Below are 22,922 nucleotides of genomic sequence, written 5' to 3' on the forward strand. Positions count from 1 at the left end.
CTACTGTCTGAATATAATGATGCAGTAGAAATTACAAAATCCGATAGGTGGTCAACAAATACGGAGGGATACGTGCTAATCTAATGGATTTTCTTTTATATATTGCAACTTAGGTCATGTTCTTCATTTTCCATTAGCATATTTTTCAAAGACCTCCAGCGCTCGCTCGCCAGAATCTTCGGCAACTTCAAACGAGATTGGTAACACATCCCTAAACGACTCGTATGTAATAGCGTGTTTTGAAGGCTCTCAAGTCTCAACTTCTGATAAGCATGGTGATATGGATTCTTTTCAAAACAAGTGCAAACATGCCACCACAAAGGATGAAATCGAAACGAGTTCTTACAGGTAAAACTAGTAGCAACATCTACTGCTGCTTGACCTCAGCCTTCCTCTTCTGCCACAGCCTATCCAGAGCACTGTCGGCGTCTCCCTGTCGAAATAAAATCAAATGAGAACCTACTGAAGGAGGCAACATTGCAACAAAGTCTTTTTATGTACATAGCATATGAGCAAGAAAAACAGCTAGGTCCTACAGAACAAACAAATGCTAGCTATCGGGGGTACGTTTGGACATCATGATAGTTAAAAAAAAAGTCGATGTACTAGTATGATTTTTTACATTGCCATCATTTAGGTAAATTTGTCACAATACCAAAAACTACACAAAACATGAAAAAAAAAAAGGGTATGAACTGACTTGGTATCAGATGAAATAAACCAGATTAATCATATGAATATGTAAAATGCTCGGGCTAACAAAACGGAACGTCAATGCATTGCATAAAAACAATCCACAAAACACCCTATCAAACTTTCTGCTTGTGTATTTACAGCATTAAAGTTCAGTGACATGATCAGCTGCCAGCAACAACAAAGCGCGCGCATAATTCATGATCATGCAGGAAATAGAGCAATACAGCTATGAGACAGTTCACAAAGAGAAATTCAGGCACATGTAAATAAACAAAAGTTTACAATGATAATTATCTGAGCACGGATGAACCCAGAGAGAGCAAACGTGGTGAAGCGGCCATCGTACAGCCCATTCTCATCCACATGCCCAATGTTGATCTGGACCGAGGCATGGTCCTTGGCGGTGATGATCCTGTTGGTGGCCGAGCTGCAGGAAACCAACACAACACGCATGTAAAAGTACATCTAAACACCAGTTGAATTAGACACCAAAACATCAAGAATGACAGAAACATACCACTTCCTGGGGACGTAGAGGTCCACCATCTGACCCTCCTCGTTCTGCATGATGACGGTAGATGAAGAAAACACCACAACAGCAACTACAAGGCATGGATGAAACAGTCAGATTGCATAATACGAATATATGGAATAATGAAACAGACTCGCTAGCCCCTCTCTAGATAGAACTTGGCATGCAGTTTTAGTTCATTATAGATTCATAGTCCCAAATGTGTGAAATTGTTCGTTCGCAAAAGGAGAAAAAAAATGGTCAGCAGCGAGCCGGCAAGACCAGTGGCAGGTGCTCAGTGGAGAGGCCCTGATATGCCTCGGTGGCGAGTCATCATGGTAAGGAGGCGGAAAAGACTTCGCGCTGGAGGACCAACTACGGCGGTTATCTCCAGATCCCGAGCGGATAGTGCAAATGAGGGGTGGGATGCCGAGGCGATTCAGAGGAATTGGAAAGGAGGAAGCTCAGGCGGTGGCTTTGCAGATCTAGGTAGAGGGGACCGGTCCACGAGCCGGTGCACCAGGTGGAGAAGTTGGAGGGATAGTAGGAGGCAGGGGCACAGGGCCTTGGCGGCAATGGGAGGATGATATCCCGCACAAGATCAGAGAAGCGTTGGTGCCTGCGTGGTCTCCGGATAGGAACGAGGCAGGTACTGGTGATGCTACTGCTTCTTGGCATTCATGCATGTAGCTGCATGCCTGCATTATTATTTTTCGTTGAGCACAAGGATCAATAATGGCCATATAGAAAATGCATAGCAGACTATCATGTTTCTGAATTACAGCACCAAAGTTTTATGTGGATTCTGTGGGATGGAGTTTTAGATGGATGTTGTGGGATGTTTAGCAGAGGTTGTTTTTAATTCACTCAGCATGACAGCACCTGTTGTATCAGCTACTCCTACTCAGCTTCCAAACAAATGTGTGCTTTGTTGTAGGCTAGAAAGTAGAAACCTACAACTTTTGCCTCACATTATGATTTCACAATGGTTGGGAGCAATTTTAGTTAATGAAAGTGTTTTACTAGCAGAAAACAGTTTGTGCACAAATAGTGAAATGCAGCTTTTTTTAATTTGCGGATGTACATTTTAATTAGACTCATTGTGTACTGGTTAATCTATATTGAGATGACAACAATGTTGTGATGTGATTTAACTTTACTCATATATGAACAACGAGAATCATTAGTGAATACAATGGAAGTGTTTTGTTTAGGCATTGTTAACCACAGAATATCAATGTCTCATTAGGAATGGTTGGCTTGAGAACTTGGATGACTTCTTATATATATAAAAAATGCAAATTTAGTTTCAAGATACGTGGAGAACATCAACCATCTTTATCCCTTTTTTCCATTCATTGAGGAGTTCTTTTTTTTTTTCCTGAACTTAGTTTTACATCTTAGGGTAGCAAAAGTGATGGCCTATGTAGCTTATATTATTATTATATTATATTCAAAGAGGAATAGGGAGTCAGGATCCTGTCCTCTGTCGGCTGCTACACCTACACATCACAATGACATTTTCTAGGGTGAAATTGTAGAAATTTGACTGTGGTGCCATTGGTACGCTTAATGGCCACTAATGCCCATCAAATTGTGATTAGCTCAGCCTTCCTTTACTGACTTTTGATGTTTTCACCATGTTCATATATGCCTTAGTTTGATATCTAGCTATATTTGTATAAACAATTTGTATGTCTGGCAGTGGTGCCATTTCTGCGATTAGTGATGAGCTGATTGAGAGAGGGTAGATTTTTGTTGTTCACTTCAGAGTTTGCTGCACAGTTCATCCATCACTTGGGTTACAGTTCAAGTCTATTAATCTGGGTACAATCAATACCCTGCCACCTGACTGTTTAGGTTTTTTACAATTCTATTGTGCAGATGTCTGTTGTATGCTATCAGGCTGACAATAGATGATTCATCCCAGAACAACCATGAACTCTTTGGTGGCTCCTCTATGTTTCCTTAGTCTTGCTAAGCATAGATGCTTGAGGAGCCATTGCTAATTTACAATATGTTACAGGATTCTGCTTCCTATGCAGAATGATTTTTCCTAAAGCTCCTTGCAGAGATAGTAGAAGGGATGTCATGATTCATCACATGCGCCAATGGGTCTTTTTGGTCTTTGTTGTAAGTAAATACAGTGGATTATGACACACTATTGCTAAGCATTAATATTGTACGTGGATGTGTGGTTCCTTTGGGTAAGATAATCAGAATAGCTGAATTCAGGTTTTGAGTTGAAAATTTTATTGAGCCATGCATCTGAAATGGTTGTATTATTTCAAATGCAATAGCTCATCAATCATACTGAAAGAATTAAAAAAAAAGAGCATGCTGACTTTTAACCGTTGTTTGCCTTCGTGCACTTTATGAATGTCGTGCACCAAACTTTGATGTTCACTTTGAATTTACTTATGCTATTTATTCGTCATAACTTTGTGTAATGCTGCATACAGATAATAAGTTTGTTCTTTAAAACATCATTTTTTGTATACGGTTTACGCTCTTTAGAATTTAGATAGTATAGATGCGACTTTTCTTTGTGATTGCATTAATAATTAGTGACGTGGCATTTTATTCTCCGTAACCTTTTTTTTTCTTTTAGAAATGGCTTCTTCAAAACTTATATGTGTTTTGTTCATGATGACCAATTCAGATGCACGCCTTCAATACGCAGTCTCCACTAGAGCTCAATAACTCAAATTTAGATTGGTTCTTCATGCACGGTTTCAGTTGACTTGAATCTATCACTTTGGTTGAGTTATTTTGTACAGAGTTCAAAATGAGGCTTAATATTTGCTTAAATGCTATCTCCATCCCATTTTCTAGCTTATATGAGCTTTTTCTATATCGTGGCTATTTACCCATCGAGGGGGGCGCGCAACGCGCGCAGCAATGTCTGGTTTACTAATTCTTACTAATTCCATCTCCTAGACATGGAACTTGACAAAAGGGAAAAAAAAAACATGCTACTCGATTTGATAATGCTAACACAGACCGATTCCTCGCAAAATCGCAATCGAGGAAATCCCGCGCATGCGAATTCGTAGCACGAGGAGCAGATCAACAGAGGAGGCTTGAGGTGAAGAGGATGGGGGACGCACCTGATCTCCCGGAGAGAAGGGAAGAGAGACCGAAGAGAGCGGCGGCGGCGGCGGCGGCGGCGTTTGGAGGGCGAGACCGCGAGAGGAGGCGAGATGACTCGGAGAAAAAAAAACCTTAGTTTCAGCAGCAGCCCTGGGCCCACTGTCAGCGTCTCCGCGTTCGGGGCGTCTACGTTCTTGGACCTACGAAGCCCACAAGGCCCAGGACGGCCCGTGCAAAAAGCCCACCCAATTGGCCCAGTAGGCCTACTCCGATAATCCTGATGGGTTCATGCGATGGCCCAAGTGCTCGACTTGGAGAGTTCGAGTAGACTTCACGCACGAAGATTGCTTACAAAAGCAGGAGATTTCTCCCGCTTTAGGCTTGTTTAGTTAATCCCTATCTGTCAGGCAGAGATTGTAGGGGGATTCCGGGCCTGTTTGGTTGATGCCCTCACCAACATGCCTGAAAAATTTGGGTGCCTGAGAGCTACCTGATAGGATGATAAATTTTGCCTGCTCAGGCAACTTGAACACTTGTCTGTTTGTTTGTTCTTCCGCGCATGTGAAAACTAAACGTGATTAAGCTTTTAATTATTACGGTTGTTATAAAGTGTTAGCAAAAAAAATAAAATATTTGGATGGGCTGTATCCCTCCTTGAAAGCACAAATAAAATATATTTGTATGGCCGGCTGCTTCTACAATCTACAGTACCTATACTACATTATTATAAGCGGTAATTAGGATTAATGAGCGTAGCTGCGCCGCCCTGGAGCTCAGGCGACCGAAAACGATCGCCTGACTCAGGCTAATGAGGCTCCAAAAGAGCTCAGGGCAGGGAAGGAGAAACTAAGGTCAGGGCACCAACCAAACAAGGTCCCGGCTGGTCTCAGGCTTACGTCTGGTCAGGCAAATATCCTTCAGGGCACCAACCAAACAGGCCCTCATTCCACACCTATTTGTGGTGTGGAATTATTCCCCCTCAATCCCCTCCAATTCCAATTCTCTTTAATCCCCTCTAAACCGATCAAGGCCTTAGAGAGAATCTATCCGTTTGCAAGAATTGAGACCGGAGGACGGACAGACATGGTGGCTGCGCTGCCAGACGACGTGCTCGCGGAGGTCCTCCGCCGCCTCGGGCCACGTAGCCTCGCCGCGTGCTGCCGCGTCTGCAAGCCATGGCGCGACCTTGTCGACGACCGCCGCCTGCTGCGTGCGGACCTCCTCCCGCGCTCGCTCGCCGGCATCTTCCTCAACTTCTCGGGCCTATGTTACCCGGAATTCTTCGCTCGCCCCTCAACGACGGCAGGAGCCACTACCGCCATCTCCAGTCTCCTTGACTTCTTGCCCTTCGATGGTACTAAATGGTACAAGATCGAGGATCACTGCAACGGCCTACTGCTGCTTGACCGCGACTGCGTGGTTAACCCTGCCACGCGATGGTGGGCTCGCTTGCCCCCACGCCCTCCTCCGCGCGAGGACATGGAGAGATGGAGTACATCCATACTGCTTACCTCGTCTTCGATCCAGCCGCGTCTTCGCACTACGAGGTGTGTTCCTGATCCCATACTTTCATAGATAGAGATGCAAGCGGGGCAGGTAAGTGGGCTTTTTTTTCCGCTTATCCCACTTCTAGTTTATTTTTTCTTCTAAATTTTATGCTACCATACGATAAATAGACTAGCAAACGGGTTTTTATACGGGTAACAGGACTACCCACTTGCATCCCTATTCCTATTCATAGGCGTATCCAAGTTGAACTGGAACCATCCGAATGTCCACCACCATTGTACGTCTTGCCCGTCTTCTCGTCGAGAACCGAGCGATGGGAGGAGAGGACATTTGTGCGTGAAGGGGAAGCTGCAGGAAATACGACTGTCCCTGATAAGAGGTTTGGTTTGTCATGACACCCAAAGACAAACACTGTCTACTGGCAGGGAGCACTCTACGTGCATTGCCAAACTGATTTTATTATGAGGTATATCTATTCTACTCGCTCATTAAGCACCATCTTTTGGTTTTGATTTTCCATCTTTTTGTAGAACATTATATTTTGATCAATGGGTTGATCTTGTAGAATATCCTTGAGAAATGATAAGTACCAAGTGATCAAACTGCCAAAGGTTACTAGGATGCCCTCAGAAGACTCTTATTTTTGTCTTGGAAGATCACAAAAAGGAGTGTACCTTGCATTAGCCAGACATTGCTGCCATCTTCTAGTTTGGATTCTGGATGAATCATGTGACGGAATAAAGTGGGAGTTAAAGCATGATAAAGACATTAAACATATTCTACTTGGACGAAATAAAGTAGATCTGGGACCATGGATCTTACAGGAAATTAATTATCAAAAAGAAGAAGGTAGCTTATCATCATATGAATGGTTTCGAAAGAAGCTTGAATATGAGCTCAACGAGGAAGCCACATTGGAGAAGTCTGAATGGAACTCTGATGATGATAATGCTCCTTGCAATGAAGATATTATAGGAAGATACAATGAAGCTATTGATATCATTGGATTCCACCCTTTCAAAGAGATTATATTCTTCAGTGAATCGTTCGAGAGAGGGATAGCCTATCATTTAAATGGCTCAAAGGTTGAAGATCTAGGTGACTTATACCCAGTAGGTTACGATTTTGTACCATCCAATGAGCAAATGATATCTGCGTCTTATCCGTACACACCCTGCTAGATGTGAGGGTTTCAAGGATGATAGATAGTTTCAAAGGACATCTATAGACGACAAATACCACTACTGCACTATGATTTGCTCATGTTTGTGGCATTGTCAATTCCTTTTCATTTTTGGTTTTTGGTTGTGAGTACCAAAATCTTTGATCAGTACTTAGTGTTCATCTATTCAGCTACTAGTTTGTTATTACGTGAGCACACTACTAAAAAAATGATTTTTATCAATGTTGGCTTTTATTTTTCTAGGCGGACAAAAAAAAAACCTTCTTATAACCGTTTGTGAAAATAGCAAAGAACCTTCAGATTTAGCCCTATCTGCAAAAATCAATTTTTACAGATGAAGCCTTAAGAGATTCACATGTGAAAATACATTATTTCATAGACGGAACCTTAAGTGCTCCACCTGCAAAATACAATAAGCCTATTAAATTTGGTTAAGTCCCACTCCCTCACTCACCCTCCACCTCTCTATCCTTCTTCACTTCTTTCCCTTTCCCTCGCTTCTTCCTCTCCTTCACTTCTCTCCCTCCCCTCTCTTCCTGCTGGACACAGCAGCGGCACCAACCACAACCGCGGCACCAACGACATCGGCTGGGCATGTGATTCCACATCGGTCCGTTGGTTGATCGACCATTTTGTTCTAACCATTGTATGTCTATGTTGTTAGTTGTATGATCAAACTAAGTGGCACGTCCTGAACCTAATTTGATAGTGCCTGCACCAGAGCTAAGCAGATCTCTCATACATTCGTGTGTCGCAACATATTTTGCGTCAACACCAATGCACTCCTCTTCCTCGCCGCCTCCGCCTTCGCACCGGCTGTCCCAACGACAGCGCTGGTAACATGTTGTTCCTGTCATGTTTGGGAGAGGGGGAAGAGAAGAGGGAGAGGGAGAAGATGAAGAAGAGGGTGCCACTGACATGTGGGTCCCACATGCCACATCAACCAAAAACCGGCTACTATACTGCCGAGGGATCAAAGTTAACATGGTATTGTGAGTTGGGAGATATGCTACACCTTGTATTTCGGTTCAGGAACAAATTTTAGACTCGACGATAAATCTCTACTATTATAAAATTGAAGATATTTTTGCCGGTACTTTGGTACATCATTCGTGTATGAGTCATTCTTTAAGTTCGTTCGCTTTTGGAAATATAGGTTCGTATTTGAGTCAGTTTTTAAGTTTCCTCGCTTTTGGAAATACATAAGGAATTGTACAAGAAATCTCTTTTTTTTAAAAAAAACTTGCATGCTAACTTGCAGCTAATTGCAACTCATGATTTTCTAAAAAAAATAATATCAAATCGAAATCCGTTGCAATGCACGGGCATTTGATCCTACATATATCAAATATATATCCCGCAATGAATTTCATCATAACTAAACCATATAACAATAGTAAGATTAAAATAGCATTCATCCGTTGCAACGCAATGACATTTTTTTCTAGTTGAACCTAAAGTGAAGTTACTCCAAATTGTTAGGGGCTTAGGGCTGTCAACCGCGCGAGTTCGTCCAGGAATTAGAGCCCACTATAAGCCCATGGTCCAGCATTTTCCCCGCAAATTAGCACATTACCACAGGAGAGAATCCCTGATGGGCTGACGAGATTGTGGCATGCGGTGACAGTGTTCGACTCGGAGTCGATTTCCAATCCCAACACCGACTCTCCTCCACCCCCTCGTGCGAACCGCTTTCCTCCCCCCTTCTCCACCTCGCCGCCGATCGATAAAATCCAATCCACTTCCATCGATCCGTGCACCACGAATCCGTCTCCCCCCCGACTCGCGATCGATCCCCGTTGCTCGCCGCGCGACGCCGCCGCTAGATCGATCCCCCAGGCGATCGAGGGATCGTAGAACGAAGATCGAGGGGAGGTGAGAGGGATCGAGGATTCGAGGGCATGGTGGTGGCGGCGCTGCCGGACGACGTGCTCGCGGAGGTCCTCCGCCGCCTCGCGCCGCGCAGCCTCGCCGCGTGCCGCTGCGTCTGCAAGCCGTGGCGCGACCTCGTCGACGACCGCCGCCTGCTGCGCGCGGACCTCCTCCCGCGCTCGCTCGCCGGCATCTTCGTCAACTTCCACTGCCTGTACAGCTCGGAGTTCTTCGCCCGCCCCCCGTCGGGCGGCGGCGGCGCCGCCGCCGCCATCTCCGGCAACTTCGACTTCCTGCCCCCCAAAGACGAGTACGACCAGTACAGGCACCACCAGGTCGAGGGCCACTGCAACGGGCTCCTCTTGATCAGGTTCCGCGATCTCGTGGTCAACCCCGCCACGCGATGGTGGGATCGCTTGCCCCCGCGCCCGCTGCCGCGCGACGAGATGGACCGCATCGACGCCGCCTACCTCGTCTTCGATCCCGCAGTGTCCCCGCGGCACTACGAGGTGTTCTTGACCCCATCGTTCCGCTGGAAAAGCGAATCGGAGAAAGCCGAATTGGACCCCATGGTGGAGGCATCGGAATGGCCACCGGAATCATACACACTGCCCGTCTTCTCGTCGAGGACAGGGCTGTGGCAAGAGAGGAGTTTCATCCGTCAGGGACAAGCCGCAGGCACCATCGCCGACATGCGATCGGATTGGGCATCGGACCAAAGGAATGGTGTCTATTGGCGAGGAGCATTGTACGTTCATTGTCAGACTAATTTTGTTATCAGGTATATATTCTAGTCACTCTTTCAAGTTTATATTGTCGTTTGATTTTGATTTTTCATAATACTACAAGATTATATTTGTTTGATGGATGGTGTGATTTTTTACAGAATATCGTTGAATGATGACAAGTACCAAGTAATTAAACCACCAGAGTACTCCGGCCGCTACCTCAACTTTTATCTTGGGAGGTCAGAGAAGGGTGTATACCTTGCATTATCCAGAGACAACTGTCTTAAAGTTTGGATTCTTGATGAAACATGTAGCAAAATGAAGTGGGAGCTCAAGCATGACAAGCACATCAGACATATTCTGCTTGGGCGCAATAATCGACAAGGTCTCGGCCCATGGATTTTACAGGATATCAACCACCAAAAGAATCCTTATATATACGAATATGATGAAATCATTGAAGCACCCAACCAGATGAAGGTTGAATGTGAACAAGCAGCATTGGAGAAGTTTGAATGGATCTCAGACGATGAAAATGTTCTTGACAATGAAGATATAGTTACAGGAGGATATCATGAATACATTAATATCATTGGGTTTCATCCATACAAAGAGATAATATTTTTAGACGAATCGTTAAAGAGAGGGCTAGCCTATCATTTAAGCAGCTCAAAGGTTGAAGATATAGGTAACTTATATCCAACCAACCTTGAATATGAATTAATTAATGAGCAGTTTATAACCGCTTCTTTTCCATATACACCCTGCTTCATGTGAGGGTTTCTAGAGAAGCTTAAACATCGAAATAAATGACTGTACTCATGTATTCAAATATGTACCTATGAGGATTTGCTCCTCTTTATTAAGAGGCATTTTTCAGTTCCTATTCAAATTTTGCTTTTGCTTTCGGTGTGTGCTAGTTGTATTCTAAATCTTTGAAAGGGTGCTCTAGTATCCATCCTATTAGCTACGTTGCTATACATGCATATGGTAATTTCTACTCGTACCTCTGCTTGAATCTCTCTACTATTGATACATGGCATTACCAACTCTTGTCATATTGTGTATCTTTGATTAACATTGGCATGGATAAGGATAACTCAGTCTTACCTTGCTACTATTGCGGAAACACTGCAGCGTAGAGAGCATGTCTGAATGAGTGAAGGGGAAAAAAAAAGACGGTACAAGGAAATAAGGGCTCCTTCGAAATTCATTAATTTTATAATATTTGTACGTAAATTTGTTCGTTTTTTAGAAACTTCTTTGAAAATCCTTCAATCCAGAGAGGTCCGAGTCTCTTCTGAATTCTGAAGGAAAGAAGCATCATGCTGCTCTTTTTTGTTAAGGACTACAAAAATTCCCATGCATTACAGTAGGTGAAGGCTAAATGTATATTTGTTGCCAAAACTTGTTCCTGGTATAATGGTATTAGCTCTTAAACTGCAATTAGCCAATTACAAGGGACAAGTGCTGTAGAAATATGGAGCTAATATTAATCCTCACGCACTCAGCAATAACTGAAGCTGCAATTGTTAGAGCACCGATCTGAAAACGGCAGAAGTAATAGAACATCATGTGGGTGAAAACTGAAAAATATGAAAGTTTAGCGATCATTGTCGACCAACTTTCATATCTCATGGGCTTTAGGGAGTTCACTACTTTCAACCAAGCAATGTTAGGCTGCTTACTGATCCTGATTCCTTGTGCTCGAGGGTTTTGAAGGGAAGATATTTCCCTAACTCGTCTTTCTGGGAGGCTGCTCAACCGAAATCGTCGTCTTTCACTTGGCGAAGCTTGCTGTTTGGGTGAGAACTGCTGGCAAAGGGAGTGAGGTGGGGAGTCGGCGATGGGAAAACCATCAAAATCTTTTCAGATAATTGGATACCTGGGTTTTGACCTCAGTTGGTGACAACGCTTTCTCCCTTCCCAACAGATGCCACTGTTAGCTGCCTGATGAACGAGGATGCCAGATGTTGGGATGGAGATTTGATAAGATCCCTCTTCCCTGTGGACATTGCAAAGGAGATTCTACAGATTCCTATTAGTAGACATGGTGATGCTGACTTCGCTTCTTGGCCACATGAAAAACTGGGTTTATACTCTGTGCGTTCGGCTTACAATATGGTGCGATCAGAAGCTTTCTTTGCAGATCAGAGCAACAGTGGGAGAGGAATGGCGTCGAGACTGCTGGAGAGCCAAAAGGATTGGAAGGGCTTGTGGAAAATCAATGCGCCGGGAAAGATGAAAATTATTCTCTGGCGTGCTGCTCATGAATGCTTGGCGACTGGGTTTCAACTTCGACGGCGGCATATCCCCTCTACTGATGGCTGTGTTTTTTGCAACAGAGATGACACAATGGAACATGTCTTCCTGTTCTGCCCCTTTGCTGCTCAAATCTGGGAGGAAATCAAAAGAAAGTGTGCTGTCAAACTAGGAAGAAATGGGTTCTCAACCATGAGGCATTGGATCTTTGATTTCCTGAAACGGGGATCCAGCCATACAAACACCCTTTTGGCTGTCACCTTTTGGCACATCTGGGAAGCAAGGAACAATACAAAGAACAACAATGGCACAGTGCACCCCCAACGTGTTGTCATCAAAATTTTGTCTTATGTCGACATGATTCTAAAGCACAATACGAAGACGGTGGATGGCCAGCGGGGTGAAAACACTCAAGCCATACCTAGATGGCAGCCACCGCCGGCCGGTGTATGGATGATCAATTCTGATGCTGCGATTTTCAGCTCGTCCAGGACTATGGGGGTCGGGGCTTTGATTCGTGATAATACAGGGAAATGCCTGGTTGCTTGCTCGGAGATGATCAGCGATGTGGTGCTACCTGAGCTTGCAGAAGCGCTGGCGATTAGGCGGGCACTGGGTCTAGCAAAGGAAGAGGGCCTGCAACACATTGTCATGGCATCTGATTGTCTTACTGTAATCAGACGCATCCAAACTTCAGGAAGGGATCGCTCAGGAGTGGGATGCGTGATTGAAGTTATCAAGAAGTTGGCGTCCACCTTTGTTTTATGCTCTTTTATGCATGTTAACCGGTTGTCCAATTTGGCGGCTCATTCTCTAGCTCGGAATGCCGAGCTGTCTACCTGTACTGTGTACCGTTCTGTAATACCGGATTATATCCGGGACATACTTTGTGATGATGTTGCTTAATCAATGAATGGCATGCCGCCCTTGTCTCAAAAAAAAAAAAATAACTTTCATATCTCTATGAACCAATTATGTGGGCGTACCATAGTACCAATGAATCCCATTAATTACACTTAGTTTTAACATTCATCTTCTTCCTTAAACCAATATGTCTCCCAGTACTCACTCAGACTCGCCAGTCTTTCCTTGCAAAAATTACATTGGTATAATATCCTGACAGCAACACAAGTCAATAAGCCACATATAAGAAAATCAGTTTATATATACTCTAAAGAAGGTAGTGGTTGAGACGACGAATCTGCCAACCACCTCCTCCAAACTGTATTGTCAAGAAATAATACACAAATTTCTTTAATATCGAACAATTGACCTTTCAAATGTTGTTCTCTTCTTATTTAGCCTTCTGAACCACAAACCACAGGTTGAGACGAAACATTAAAAAGAAAAAAGAAGGGTATTTTTCAGACTATAGCTAAAATAAACCTTACTAAATTTTGTCAATGCCAAAATTTTGACAATTTGGCAATATTGCCAAGTTTTTTAGGATTTATTATTTATTTATTTGAGTTTGGTAATAACTAAATGGATACACATATTTGGTAACTTTGCCAAAAAAAATGGTATGATTTGAAATGACATCAATCTAAACAAGCTCAAAGAACAAATCGTGGTGTATATTTGTCAATGAATGACTTAATTCTAGAATTTAGCATGCGTGAACACTGCCAAATGCTCCTTGTAACAAAAAGAAAAGTAATGTACAACACAGGGGCATTTAGCTAGTGTAATGCAAATATACTGGTAGCATCTGTGAATTGGTCGGGTGCTTCTGATCTACGCACTGTCTGTCTGATACCGTAAGAGCCAACATAAAATTACTTCCTCTGTTTTATAGTTTTATAGTGTATGACTTTCTAGCATTACCTACATTTATTTAGATGTTAATGAATCTAGACATATATATGTGCTTAGATTCATTAACATCTATATATATGCACAATGCTAGAAAGTTTTATATTATGAAACGGAGGGAGTAGTCATTTATTTACTACTCTATCAAAAAACGAATTCCTAGCTACGAATTTTAGGATGGAGGGTGTACGCAATAATACTGATTACTGGACCAACTCCACATATCAGTCAAACTCCGTAGCATCTGACACTAATATAGGCAACACGTCGATCTTCATATCAAATGAACGATATGAAAGAGAAATGTATGCTCCAAGGAAAACCACTCGCACATATTCAGTAGTCATTCTAAGAGCACCTGTATCGTTCCCCGACAATTTTTTCCTTTGAAGTAAATCACATAAGAGTATTGATAACCAAATAAATTTAAAGGAAAATACTGAGTGTAGATTATATATAGTAGTTATTCATAATACATGTTGGGTCCATCCTAAAGAAGAACACGTGTACCATTCCCGACAATTTTTCCTTTGAAGTAAATAGGATGGAGGAAAATGTTGAATAACTCACTCTGAACTGTTCGGAGTATTCGTTTGTTCAACTGGAGAAACTGTTTTGTGTTTTGATTTGCGACGGAGGGAAAAAAAAAAGTCGGGGAATGGACAGAGCACAGGGTCGACGCCCTCGTCAGTTGATGTTTGCAGCCCAGATCCTCAATAGGGTTCCTCTTGAGACCCTGCCCACGCCATCACAAAGGAATCCCCAACCAAAATGAGCAACCTGCGGAGCTGCACGATTTTGCTGCCCAAGAACCGCACCAAAACCCAAAAATCATCGCTGGAGAGAAAAGAGAAGGCAGAACAGTGGGCACAAAACAAGAACCCCTAGTGGCCGGTGGGCCAGATTGGAGGTGGGGCCCCCAAGTGATCGGTGGACTGGCCTTAGAGCATGTTCAATATTATCGCCGGCTGCCGCTCCATCCATGTCCACATCAACTACTCCCTCCATGACCGGACGAGACATTTCATAGGACAACGAATCTGTCATAAAAAAGATAGGACGAGATATTTCATATGCAGATTCGTTGTTCTATGAAATGTCTCGTCCGGTCCTAGATAGCTATATTATGGGATAGAGGGAGTAGGGTAAGCTAACAATTAATATGAAGAGCAAATTATCTTCTAGTACATCACAACCCCTGAGATATATTTCTTTTCTTCTGTGGGACCCAACTGACTAGCATCTTTTGTAGAATTCATCTCACTTCATGTGGACCCATGGCCATTTTTAAAAGTTGAAAATTCCTACCTTGTAAGCTTTTTCACCTTGGAGCTCACATAAAGCTAGCGATAAAATAGTCGCCCGTTCCTACTATCTTTCTTCTTATCTGTCCTCTAGCTCATTAGTTTTGCTGAAATGGTCGTACTATCGCCGGTTATTGTATCCGCTCTTAGGGCATAAGCAATTGAGGCCAGACCACAAAATACCATATATGCCAAGGTAACATATCAACTGCACTCCTCACAATGGAAACTGTACTAAGAATTCTTTATATGCCAAGGTAACATATGGTCCACAATCATCGCAATGGAAACTACACTAAGGCTGTGTTAGTTCAGGCGAGTTGGGAACACATTCCCTCCGCACGAAAAACAGAGCGATGCATTTTCTTATGATTAATTAAGTATTTGTTTTTTTTTGAAAAATGGATTAATATTATTTTTCAAGCAACTTTCGTATATAAACTTTTTACAAAAAAAAAATACATCGTTTAGCTGTTTGAAAAGCGTGCGCGTAGAAAACGAGTGAGGTGAGTTGGGAAAGTTGGGGAAAGAACTCAACCTAAGAATTCTTTATATGCCATGGTAACATATAAACCACCCTCCTAACAATAAAAACTACGCTATGAATTTCTTTTAATTCAGCCTTTAAAAATTTTGTGTGTCAATCCTTATAATATTATTTTAATTACTGAGTTAACTGGAACTTTTATATTTTATAGGTTATACCCTTTGACAATAAAAATAAATATGTGTACCCTTAACTTGCGTAAGCCCACTGTTGGTCACTCCCTACTCTTTCTTCTTCCCACCCCACTCTTATCCCTCCTCCCAATCCCCACTTCCCAACCGAGTCATCAATGTGTTCGATGCTATCACTCTGCCTTCTCCAGCACCACCTCTTCTTTCCATCTCTCCTCTCTCTGTGTCTTCAGCGCCACCTCCCTCTCCCTCTGGTATCACCACTCTCCTCTTTGTCTTCTGGCATCTGCTCTATGCTCGATGGCAAGTTTGACACAGATCTGGCGACGACGACCTCCCACACTCCTCTTCCCACAACCGCATCTCCCATGTCCCCCACATGGTGAGCTTGGCACAGTTCTAGTGGTGGTAGCGCACCCACTCTTCTCTACCCCCCTCCAGTGTTATAAATCGAGGCCGCTGCTTCGAATCCCCTTATTCCACCAGACTGAATGGGTGTCGACTGTCGAGCAGTGTTAGAAGAGTCCATGAGGCCACGATGGCGGTCAAGATGACCCCCACCTCCTCCACCACCAATCTCTAGGGCCGGTGAACGGTCCAGCCGGCATGGCTCCGCGGTCCGAGCGAAGAAGGGCATCGGAGAGGGGATGAGCTCGCCAGTGTTCGTGGTGGTAGGCTTCTGTCTCCTCCGTATGTTCATTCTCTTCCCTAATCCTGTTTACCATGTTGCCGCTTTCTCTTGGATTGGCAACAATCGCTCCGAGAATACTAAGGAGAAATATAATCACAAGGTAGAACCAAGTTACCAACCGACCTTAAAATAAGAAATATAATCACAAATTAGAACTACAGTCTACAAAACACAATGGAAGGTATATGGTATTTGTATATTAAAAGAAAAATAAATATTTTTAACAGCAAGAAATAACACATAAATATGAGTTATTTGTTGAAATTTATTAAAATAAATATTCTTTTGGAATATTTTACAAGGATTACAATAATTTTTATAAAATTCATTATGCAGCAGCTTCTTCTCCTCTGTTTGGAGGCACATGTCAGATTTTTTGGTTTATAGTTGTGCGTACCATATATATATATATAGTCCCTTTGTTTCATATTATGAGTCGCTCTGACTTTTTATAGTCAAACTTTAAAAAGTTTGATCAAATTTATAGTAAAACATAGTGACATTTTCAACATAAAATAAGCATATTATTGAAATATATTAAAAGTTATTTTAATGAAACCAAATTGTTGTAACTGTTGTTGCTATATGTTTCTAATAATTTGCTCATTTAAAGAAGTTTGATTAAGAAAGAGGTTAAAGCGATTTATAATATCAAACGGAGGGAATATAATCATTGACCGATACTAAGCGTAATAGTGTTCTTCTTTCGACTACTAGTTCGTTACATAAACACCTGCATCAAGTCTGGTAGTTCTCTTATCCCATTTGTAAAGCAAATATACGTAGTACTTTTGTTAAGGAAACACACTGCAGATGCCTCTACGAATTTCTTGAGGATGGATGAAGCATAGATGCTGCTAATTTGCGGAGGATTACTAGACGTTGACAAGAAGCTTTCCTATCGCTTTTGTAAATGCAATCTATTTAGGTTTGTAAACCGCGAGTTTGTCCAGGAATTTCGAGCCCACGATGGCCCATGAATTGCCCAGCGTTAGGCCGGCAACCAGCCCATTATCGTGGTAGAGTATTCGTTCGTTCGTTCGACTTGGAGTCGACTTCCAAGTTGGCGCGAACCGCTTCCCTCTTCGCCTCTCCACCTCGCCGCCATTTAAATTTATCCATCGCTTGGCTAGATCTCCCCATCGATCCGTGCACCACGCAACGTACCGTCTCCTCGATCGATCGCCTTGCTTTCACCTCCGCCTCAACGGGATCGATTATGGTGGCGGCGCTGCCGGACGACGTGCTCGCGGAGGTCCTCCGCCGCCTCGCGCCGCGCTGCCTCGCCGCGTGCCGCTGCGTCTGCAAGCCATGGCGCGACCTCGTCGACGACCGCCGCCTGCTGCTGCTGCGCGCCGAGGAGCTCCTCCCGCGCCCGCTCGCCAGCATCTTCCTCAACTTCTTTGGCCTCTTCAACTCGGAGTTCTTCGCCCGCCGTCCCTCGACGGGAGCCGCCGCCGCCATCTCCGGCGATCTCGACTTCCTGCCCACCTCCACCACCTACGGATCCAGGGAGTACCAGATCCAGGATCACTGCAACGGGCTCCTCTTGATCGAGGACGCCGAGTACATGGCAAACCCGGCCACGCGATGGTGGGCTCGATTGCCCCCATGCCCGCCGCCGCCGCCGCCGCGCGAGGGGATGGACTACTCCTATGTCCCCTACCTCGTCTTTGATCCCGCCATGTCTCCGCAGCACTACGAGGTGCTCCTGATCCCATCCTTCCGCCGGAAGCCCGGGCCAAACGATTATCTCTACGACAAGCTTAGAGGCGAAGTGGACCCCGTGCTGGAGGCATCGACATGGCCACCGGCATCGTATGCCATTCCGGTCTTCTCGTCAAGAACATGGTTGTGGCAAGAGAGGAGTTTCGCCCGCGAAGGAGGAGAAGAAGCAGCGAGCACCGTCGCTGAGATGCGGTCGAGTTGGTCATCAGGTCAGAGGATGAATGCGGTGTATTGGCGACGAGCACTCTATGTGCATTGCCAGACTAACTTTGTTACCAGGTGAGTATTCTACTTACACTCTTAAGTGTTTATATGGTTTGATTTTGATTTTTCATATACTAGCAGAAGATTATAATATTTGATGAATGGAATGATTTTACAGAATATCGTTGAATGATAACAAGTACCAAGTAATTAAACCACCAGAGTTCTCCGACAACAGATACTCCGACTTTTATCTTGGAAAGTCAAAGAAGGGTGTGTACCTTGCATTTTGCAGAGACCAATGTCTTAAAGTTTGGATTCTTGATGAAACATTTGGCGAGATGAAGTGGGAGCTTAAACATGACAAGGATATGAGACATATTCTGCTTGGGTGTAATAATCGACAAGGTATAGGCTCATGGATTTTACAGGATATCAACTATCGTAAGGATTCTTATACGTATGAAGATGACAACATGGAAGAACTGGACCAAAAGAAGGTTGAATGTGAACCCAACAAGGAGGCAGCATTGGAGAAGTTTGAATGGATCTCAGACGATGAAAATGTCCTTGACAATGAAGATAGAGTTACAGGGGCATACCATGGATACATTGACATCATTGGGTTTCATCCATACAAAGAGAGTATATTTTTAAGCGAATCGTTAAAGAGAGGACTAGCCTATCATTTAAGCAGCTCAAAGGTTGAAGATATCGGTAACTTATATCCAACCAGCTATAACATTCACTTAATTAATGAACGGTTTATAACCGCTTCTTTTTCATACACGCCCTGCTCGATGTGAAGATTTTAGAGAAAAAGACAAGCTGAAACATCAAAACAAATTCCCCTACTCATATATCAATTCCTTGTTATAATAGCGTATATGTACCTATGAGATTTGCTTCTCTTAATTAAGAAGCATTTTCAGTTCCTTTTTATTTTCGTGTGTATTTTAGTTGTAAATATCATAAATCTTTGACAGGGTACTCTAGTGTTTTCATCCTGTCAGCTGCATTGTTATGCACTTGTATGGGCACCTGGTGATTTGTACATCTGCTTGTACCAACAAATGTCATATTGTCATTGGGATAACATGCTAGAATAATCTCAATAATGTCCAGATTTCTATTCATATGTGGAAGAGAAGATCTCGAGATGGCTTTGCCTTATGTTTGCATAGGGCAAAAGAAGTAGAATAGTAGATAAATCCAATTGGCAATAATAGCTAAGATATTATGTGATTGTCCTAGTAAATATTTTGTACATATCTATTTAATATATATAACGCAGTAGGAAACTTTTTGTAAAGAAACACTAATGTCATATATTGCGTATCTATCATAACGCTGACATGAATAATTCACAGTTTTTACCTTAGTACTATTGCGGAAATACTGCAACTTAGAGAAAGTCCGACCAAACTAAAATTAAGAAATTTTAGAAACTCAAGAATTTTACAAGGGTTACGCATAAATAAGTTCGATTCCCAAGAAATTTCTTGGAAAATTCTCCAATCCGAGAAGCGGCTGTGATGCTAATTTTAGTAATGATGGTTTTTACTGATGTGAGTCTACGTGGTAGCCCGGCCATCAAATATATTAAAAAGAGTATATTACAATTTGAGAAAACTACTGTACGGGATACCGTCCGAACGAAATAGTTTAACGAAGTCTTCTATGACTTATTGAGATGGACATAAGTCAATCCGATTTCGTGCATAATCATGCCTCCAGTGACACGCGGATATGAGCAGCTAACCAAAGTGTGTAGTAGGCCTGTAGCCCTTAGGAGAGCTCATAGGCACGTGACACGAGGAGGCATGTCACACCAGTATTTGAGTTGGTGACAGTACAATATGATAAAGCTAAGAAAATTAATGTATTTATGTGTGCATGTTCACACCGAGAAGACATGAGACTTTAATAGTATTTTTGTATTGTTTGTCTGTTTGGAAATTGTGCTTTTCTCTTTTGGGAATGGTACAAGATGATATCCCATTTGGACAGAAATATGTATCAGGTCATGATATCTTTTAGGTATCATGACCTGATACCTAACCGGTGTCAGGTGATACCTCGCAAGTATTACCTGATACTTGGTAGAAATCGCGTGTTGGAATTATCAGATACCTGATAGGTATCACCGTTTGAATAGAAATATATATCAGGTCCTGATACTGGTTTCTGATACCTGATAATTATCACCGTTTGGACATAAATATGTATTAGATCATGATACCTAACTGGTATCAGGTGATACCTATCAGGTGTCAGGTGATATCTCGCAAGTATTACCTAATACCGGATAGAAATCGTGTGATACCTGATTGGAATCGACTGATACCTGATAAGTACCACCGTTTGGACAGAAACATGTATAAGGTCCTGATATCTTCTAGGTATCATGTCCTGATACTAACCGGTATTAGGTGATACCTATCCAGTATCAGGTGATACCTCGCAATTATTACTTGATACCTAGTAGAAATCATGTGATACCAGATTGGAATCATCTAATACCTGGTAAGTACCACCGGTGATATCTCACAAGTATCATACGATACATAATAGAAATCATCTCGTCCTAGTTAGTACTGAAACAATGCGGTAATAAAATAGTTGATGATGCACTACACATGCATGTTCTAACCTACAAACTCAAGGAGGAGCGCTAGATGCACGTGGGGACTAACCATTAATTCCTATGTGCATATTTTTGTGAGAGCCAAAGGCTAACCGAGTCCATCTTTGATTCTTATCCATATCTTGCCCGGAAAGGTGGAGGTGTCATTTAATTATCCTGTTGGGACGGAATACCGTGCACTAGTCTCCCTCTTACATCTTGGGCCAGATTTTTTAACCAATGTTTCATTTTAAACTACCCCAATACAATGTTTTCATATAAAATCAGAAATGCGTACATATTTTACACTTTGGACCACCCTCTCTCTACTATCTTTCTCTTCTCCTCGACTATGGCGATCATGCCCCGGTCACCAGTGCCAGCAGTGGCAATGAACGTCACAATGAGGCAGGTCATGTGGCATCGCCAGCATGGCCCTTTTGGGCTGGCCGCGTGATGGCCTGTGCAGCAACGCAGAGTGTAGAGCATATATATCGTGCAACTCAATGACCATGGGTTTGCCGACAGTGAGTTCGTCGACGACTTGGTGGAAGAACATGGCCGCAAAGATGCAGTGGGAAACCATAAGAGGGGATGAGAGGAATTAAGAGGGGTGGTCCAAGGTGAAAAAATAGTTAAAAGATACCTAGATTTATATGAAAACAATTGGATTGGGAGTATCACAGTGTGAAAATTTAGTTAACCTATTTTTAACTAAATTTATACCCAAACTGTAATTTACTCTATTAAAAAAATATAGACCTGGGTCAATTTGTAAATGATTACCTAACTTCTTCCTACACCACTCCTCTCCCCCTTTCTCCTCAATGGTTATGACTGTATCAGCGGCAGCAGCAATGCCGCCACGAGTAGTGTTGGCGAGGTCGTGACGGCAGGTGTGGCACGACAACCACATGTATCCAGTATCCTTGACAACAGTGGAGTTGAGGAGACGTACGCTTCAAAACAGAAAAGATGGCAGTGCAGTCTGGCGAGACCAGATATCAGCCTTGACGAGCCTCAAGATATATACCGACATGGGTGGTGAGGCTACAAACTGGTGCCCCTCCACCACCTTCCTCATCCTTGCACGTGGGTTGTTCTAAATTAAAGCCATGCAACCTTTCCCTTTCCTCCTCTCCTAGCCTAAACAACTAGTCGTCACTAATTAATGACCATATACGTCCCGAGTAGAGCGAGTAGTAGCCAGCCAGCTGCCACCTTTGCAAGACCCTGTGCTTCTCCAACATGGCATGCATGGTTGTCGCGTCCGTCGCCGTGCCTACACCGTCGCACCGCCCACCAGCTCATGACTGCCACCGCCGAAGGGGAGGAGGAGCTAGTGTGAGTAGAGCATGAAGGCTTCGTGCTGGCCATCATCGTCAGCGTAGAGCACGACAAGCGCATATCTCTATCTCTACTATTATAAAAACTGAATATATTTTTGTCGGTATTTTGGTACGTTATCCGTGTATGAGTTGGTTTTTAAGTTTGTTTGCTTTTGGAAATACATATCCGTATTTGAGTCGGTTTTTAAGATCGTTCACTTTGGGTAATACAGAAAGAATCATATAAGAAATCTGTTTAAAAAAACTCGCATGCTAACTTGAGCCGATCGGACTCTAAACTGCAGCTCATGATTTTCTAAAAATACATATATATCCAAGCGAACTCCCACAGTGAACTTCATCTTAACTAAACCATATAATAATAATAAGATTAAAATATACTTCACCTGTTACAACGCACGGGTATTTTTTCTAGTCCCATAAAAAAACGATCCAAGGGATGAATCTGGATATAGTGTATATCCACATTCATCTCCACAATTGGATTCTTTTTGATCAAAGGGAATGCTTGGCAAGTGGGATCAGGGTCAGCGTCCAGAACACAAATGAGAGCATGACATACATCTCCTTGTTCCCCAGTGAGTGCTCGATATCCACCGGCTTAGGGGCTCCTGTACACGTACAAAAGCATTGTCGCCATCTTGCAATACACCACCACCCAAGGCTCCGGTAC

The 22,922-nt window shown here is 43.1% G+C and overlaps 4 protein-coding genes across 5 annotated transcripts; 3 read left to right on the forward strand and 1 right to left on the reverse strand.

Moving 5' to 3' along the window:
• Positions 1-201: 201 nt before the first annotated feature.
• On the reverse strand, positions 202-4,423 carry LOC127765636 (40S ribosomal protein S21-like). Its single transcript, XM_052290578.1, has 4 exons — positions 4,318-4,423; positions 1,214-1,298; positions 979-1,123; positions 202-433 (listed from the first exon to the last, which is right to left on the reverse strand). Exons 2-4 carry the CDS (start codon positions 1,261-1,263, stop codon positions 368-370), a joined length of 261 nt encoding a protein of 86 aa, XP_052146538.1. The 5' UTR covers positions 1,264-1,298; positions 4,318-4,423; the 3' UTR covers positions 202-367.
• Positions 4,424-5,383: 960 nt separating this feature from the next.
• Positions 5,384-6,990, forward strand: LOC127768892 (uncharacterized). The gene is made up of 3 exons (XM_052294558.1): positions 5,384-5,847; positions 6,042-6,188; positions 6,375-6,990. The coding sequence occupies exons 1-3, from the start codon at positions 5,384-5,386 to the stop codon at positions 6,988-6,990; spliced, it is 1,227 nt and encodes a 408-aa protein (XP_052150518.1).
• A 1,603-nt stretch (positions 6,991-8,593) lies between these two features.
• On the forward strand, positions 8,594-11,540 carry LOC127768724 (putative F-box protein At3g16210). 2 transcript variants are annotated; one of them, XM_052294353.1, is made up of 4 exons: positions 8,594-9,645; positions 9,751-10,280; positions 11,315-11,424; positions 11,526-11,540. In XM_052294353.1, the coding sequence occupies exons 1-3, from the start codon at positions 8,894-8,896 to the stop codon at positions 11,329-11,331; spliced, it is 1,299 nt and encodes a 432-aa protein (XP_052150313.1). In that variant the 5' UTR covers positions 8,594-8,893; the 3' UTR covers positions 11,332-11,424; positions 11,526-11,540. The 2 variants fall into 2 exon arrangements, with proteins under 2 accessions (XP_052150313.1, XP_052150312.1); XM_052294352.1 differs by lacking the exons at positions 11,315-11,424; positions 11,526-11,540 and having other exon boundaries at positions 8,595-9,645; positions 9,751-11,301.
• A 6,021-nt stretch (positions 11,541-17,561) lies between these two features.
• On the forward strand, positions 17,562-19,080 carry LOC127768723 (uncharacterized). The gene is made up of 2 exons (XM_052294351.1): positions 17,562-18,349; positions 18,453-19,080. The coding sequence occupies exons 1-2, from the start codon at positions 17,562-17,564 to the stop codon at positions 19,078-19,080; spliced, it is 1,416 nt and encodes a 471-aa protein (XP_052150311.1).
• Positions 19,081-22,922: the final 3,842 nt, after the last annotated feature.

Source organism: Oryza glaberrima, chromosome 3 (assembly GCF_000147395.1).
Source record: "Oryza glaberrima chromosome 3, OglaRS2, whole genome shotgun sequence".
Lineage (NCBI taxonomy): Eukaryota > Viridiplantae > Streptophyta > Magnoliopsida > Poales > Poaceae > Oryza > Oryza glaberrima.

What these genes read in the sequence shown, in the direction of transcription:
- LOC127768723 (XM_052294351.1), top strand. Translation starts at nt 17,562, where the DNA reads ATGGTGGCGGCGCTGCCGGACGACGTGCTCGCGGAGGTCCTCCGCCGC. An exon ending in CAGACTAACTTTGTTACCAG is followed by an intron (nt 18,350 to 18,452) that starts GTGAGTATTCTA and finishes ATGATTTTACAG; the next exon opens with AATATCGTTGAATGATAACA.
- LOC127768892 (XM_052294558.1), top strand. Translation starts at nt 5,384, where the DNA reads ATGGTGGCTGCGCTGCCAGACGACGTGCTCGCGGAGGTCCTCCGCCGC. An exon ending in CCGCGTCTTCGCACTACGAG is followed by an intron (nt 5,848 to 6,041) that starts GTGTGTTCCTGA and finishes TCCTATTCATAG; the next exon opens with GCGTATCCAAGTTGAACTGG. An exon ending in ACGACTGTCCCTGATAAGAG is followed by an intron (nt 6,189 to 6,374) that starts GTTTGGTTTGTC and finishes TTGATCTTGTAG; the next exon opens with AATATCCTTGAGAAATGATA.
- LOC127768724 (XM_052294352.1), top strand. Translation starts at nt 8,894, where the DNA reads ATGGTGGTGGCGGCGCTGCCGGACGACGTGCTCGCGGAGGTCCTCCGC. An exon ending in CAGACTAATTTTGTTATCAG is followed by an intron (nt 9,646 to 9,750) that starts GTATATATTCTA and finishes GATTTTTTACAG; the next exon opens with AATATCGTTGAATGATGACA.
- LOC127765636 (XM_052290578.1), bottom strand. Translation starts at nt 1,263, where the DNA reads ATGCAGAACGAGGAGGGTCAGATGGTGGACCTCTACGTCCCCAGGAAG. An exon ending in CTCTACGTCCCCAGGAAGTG is followed by an intron (nt 1,124 to 1,213) that starts GTATGTTTCTGT and finishes GGTTTCCTGCAG; the next exon opens with CTCGGCCACCAACAGGATCA. An exon ending in GTGCTCAGATAATTATCATT is followed by an intron (nt 434 to 978) that starts GTAAACTTTTGT and finishes TTATTTCGACAG; the next exon opens with GGAGACGCCGACAGTGCTCT.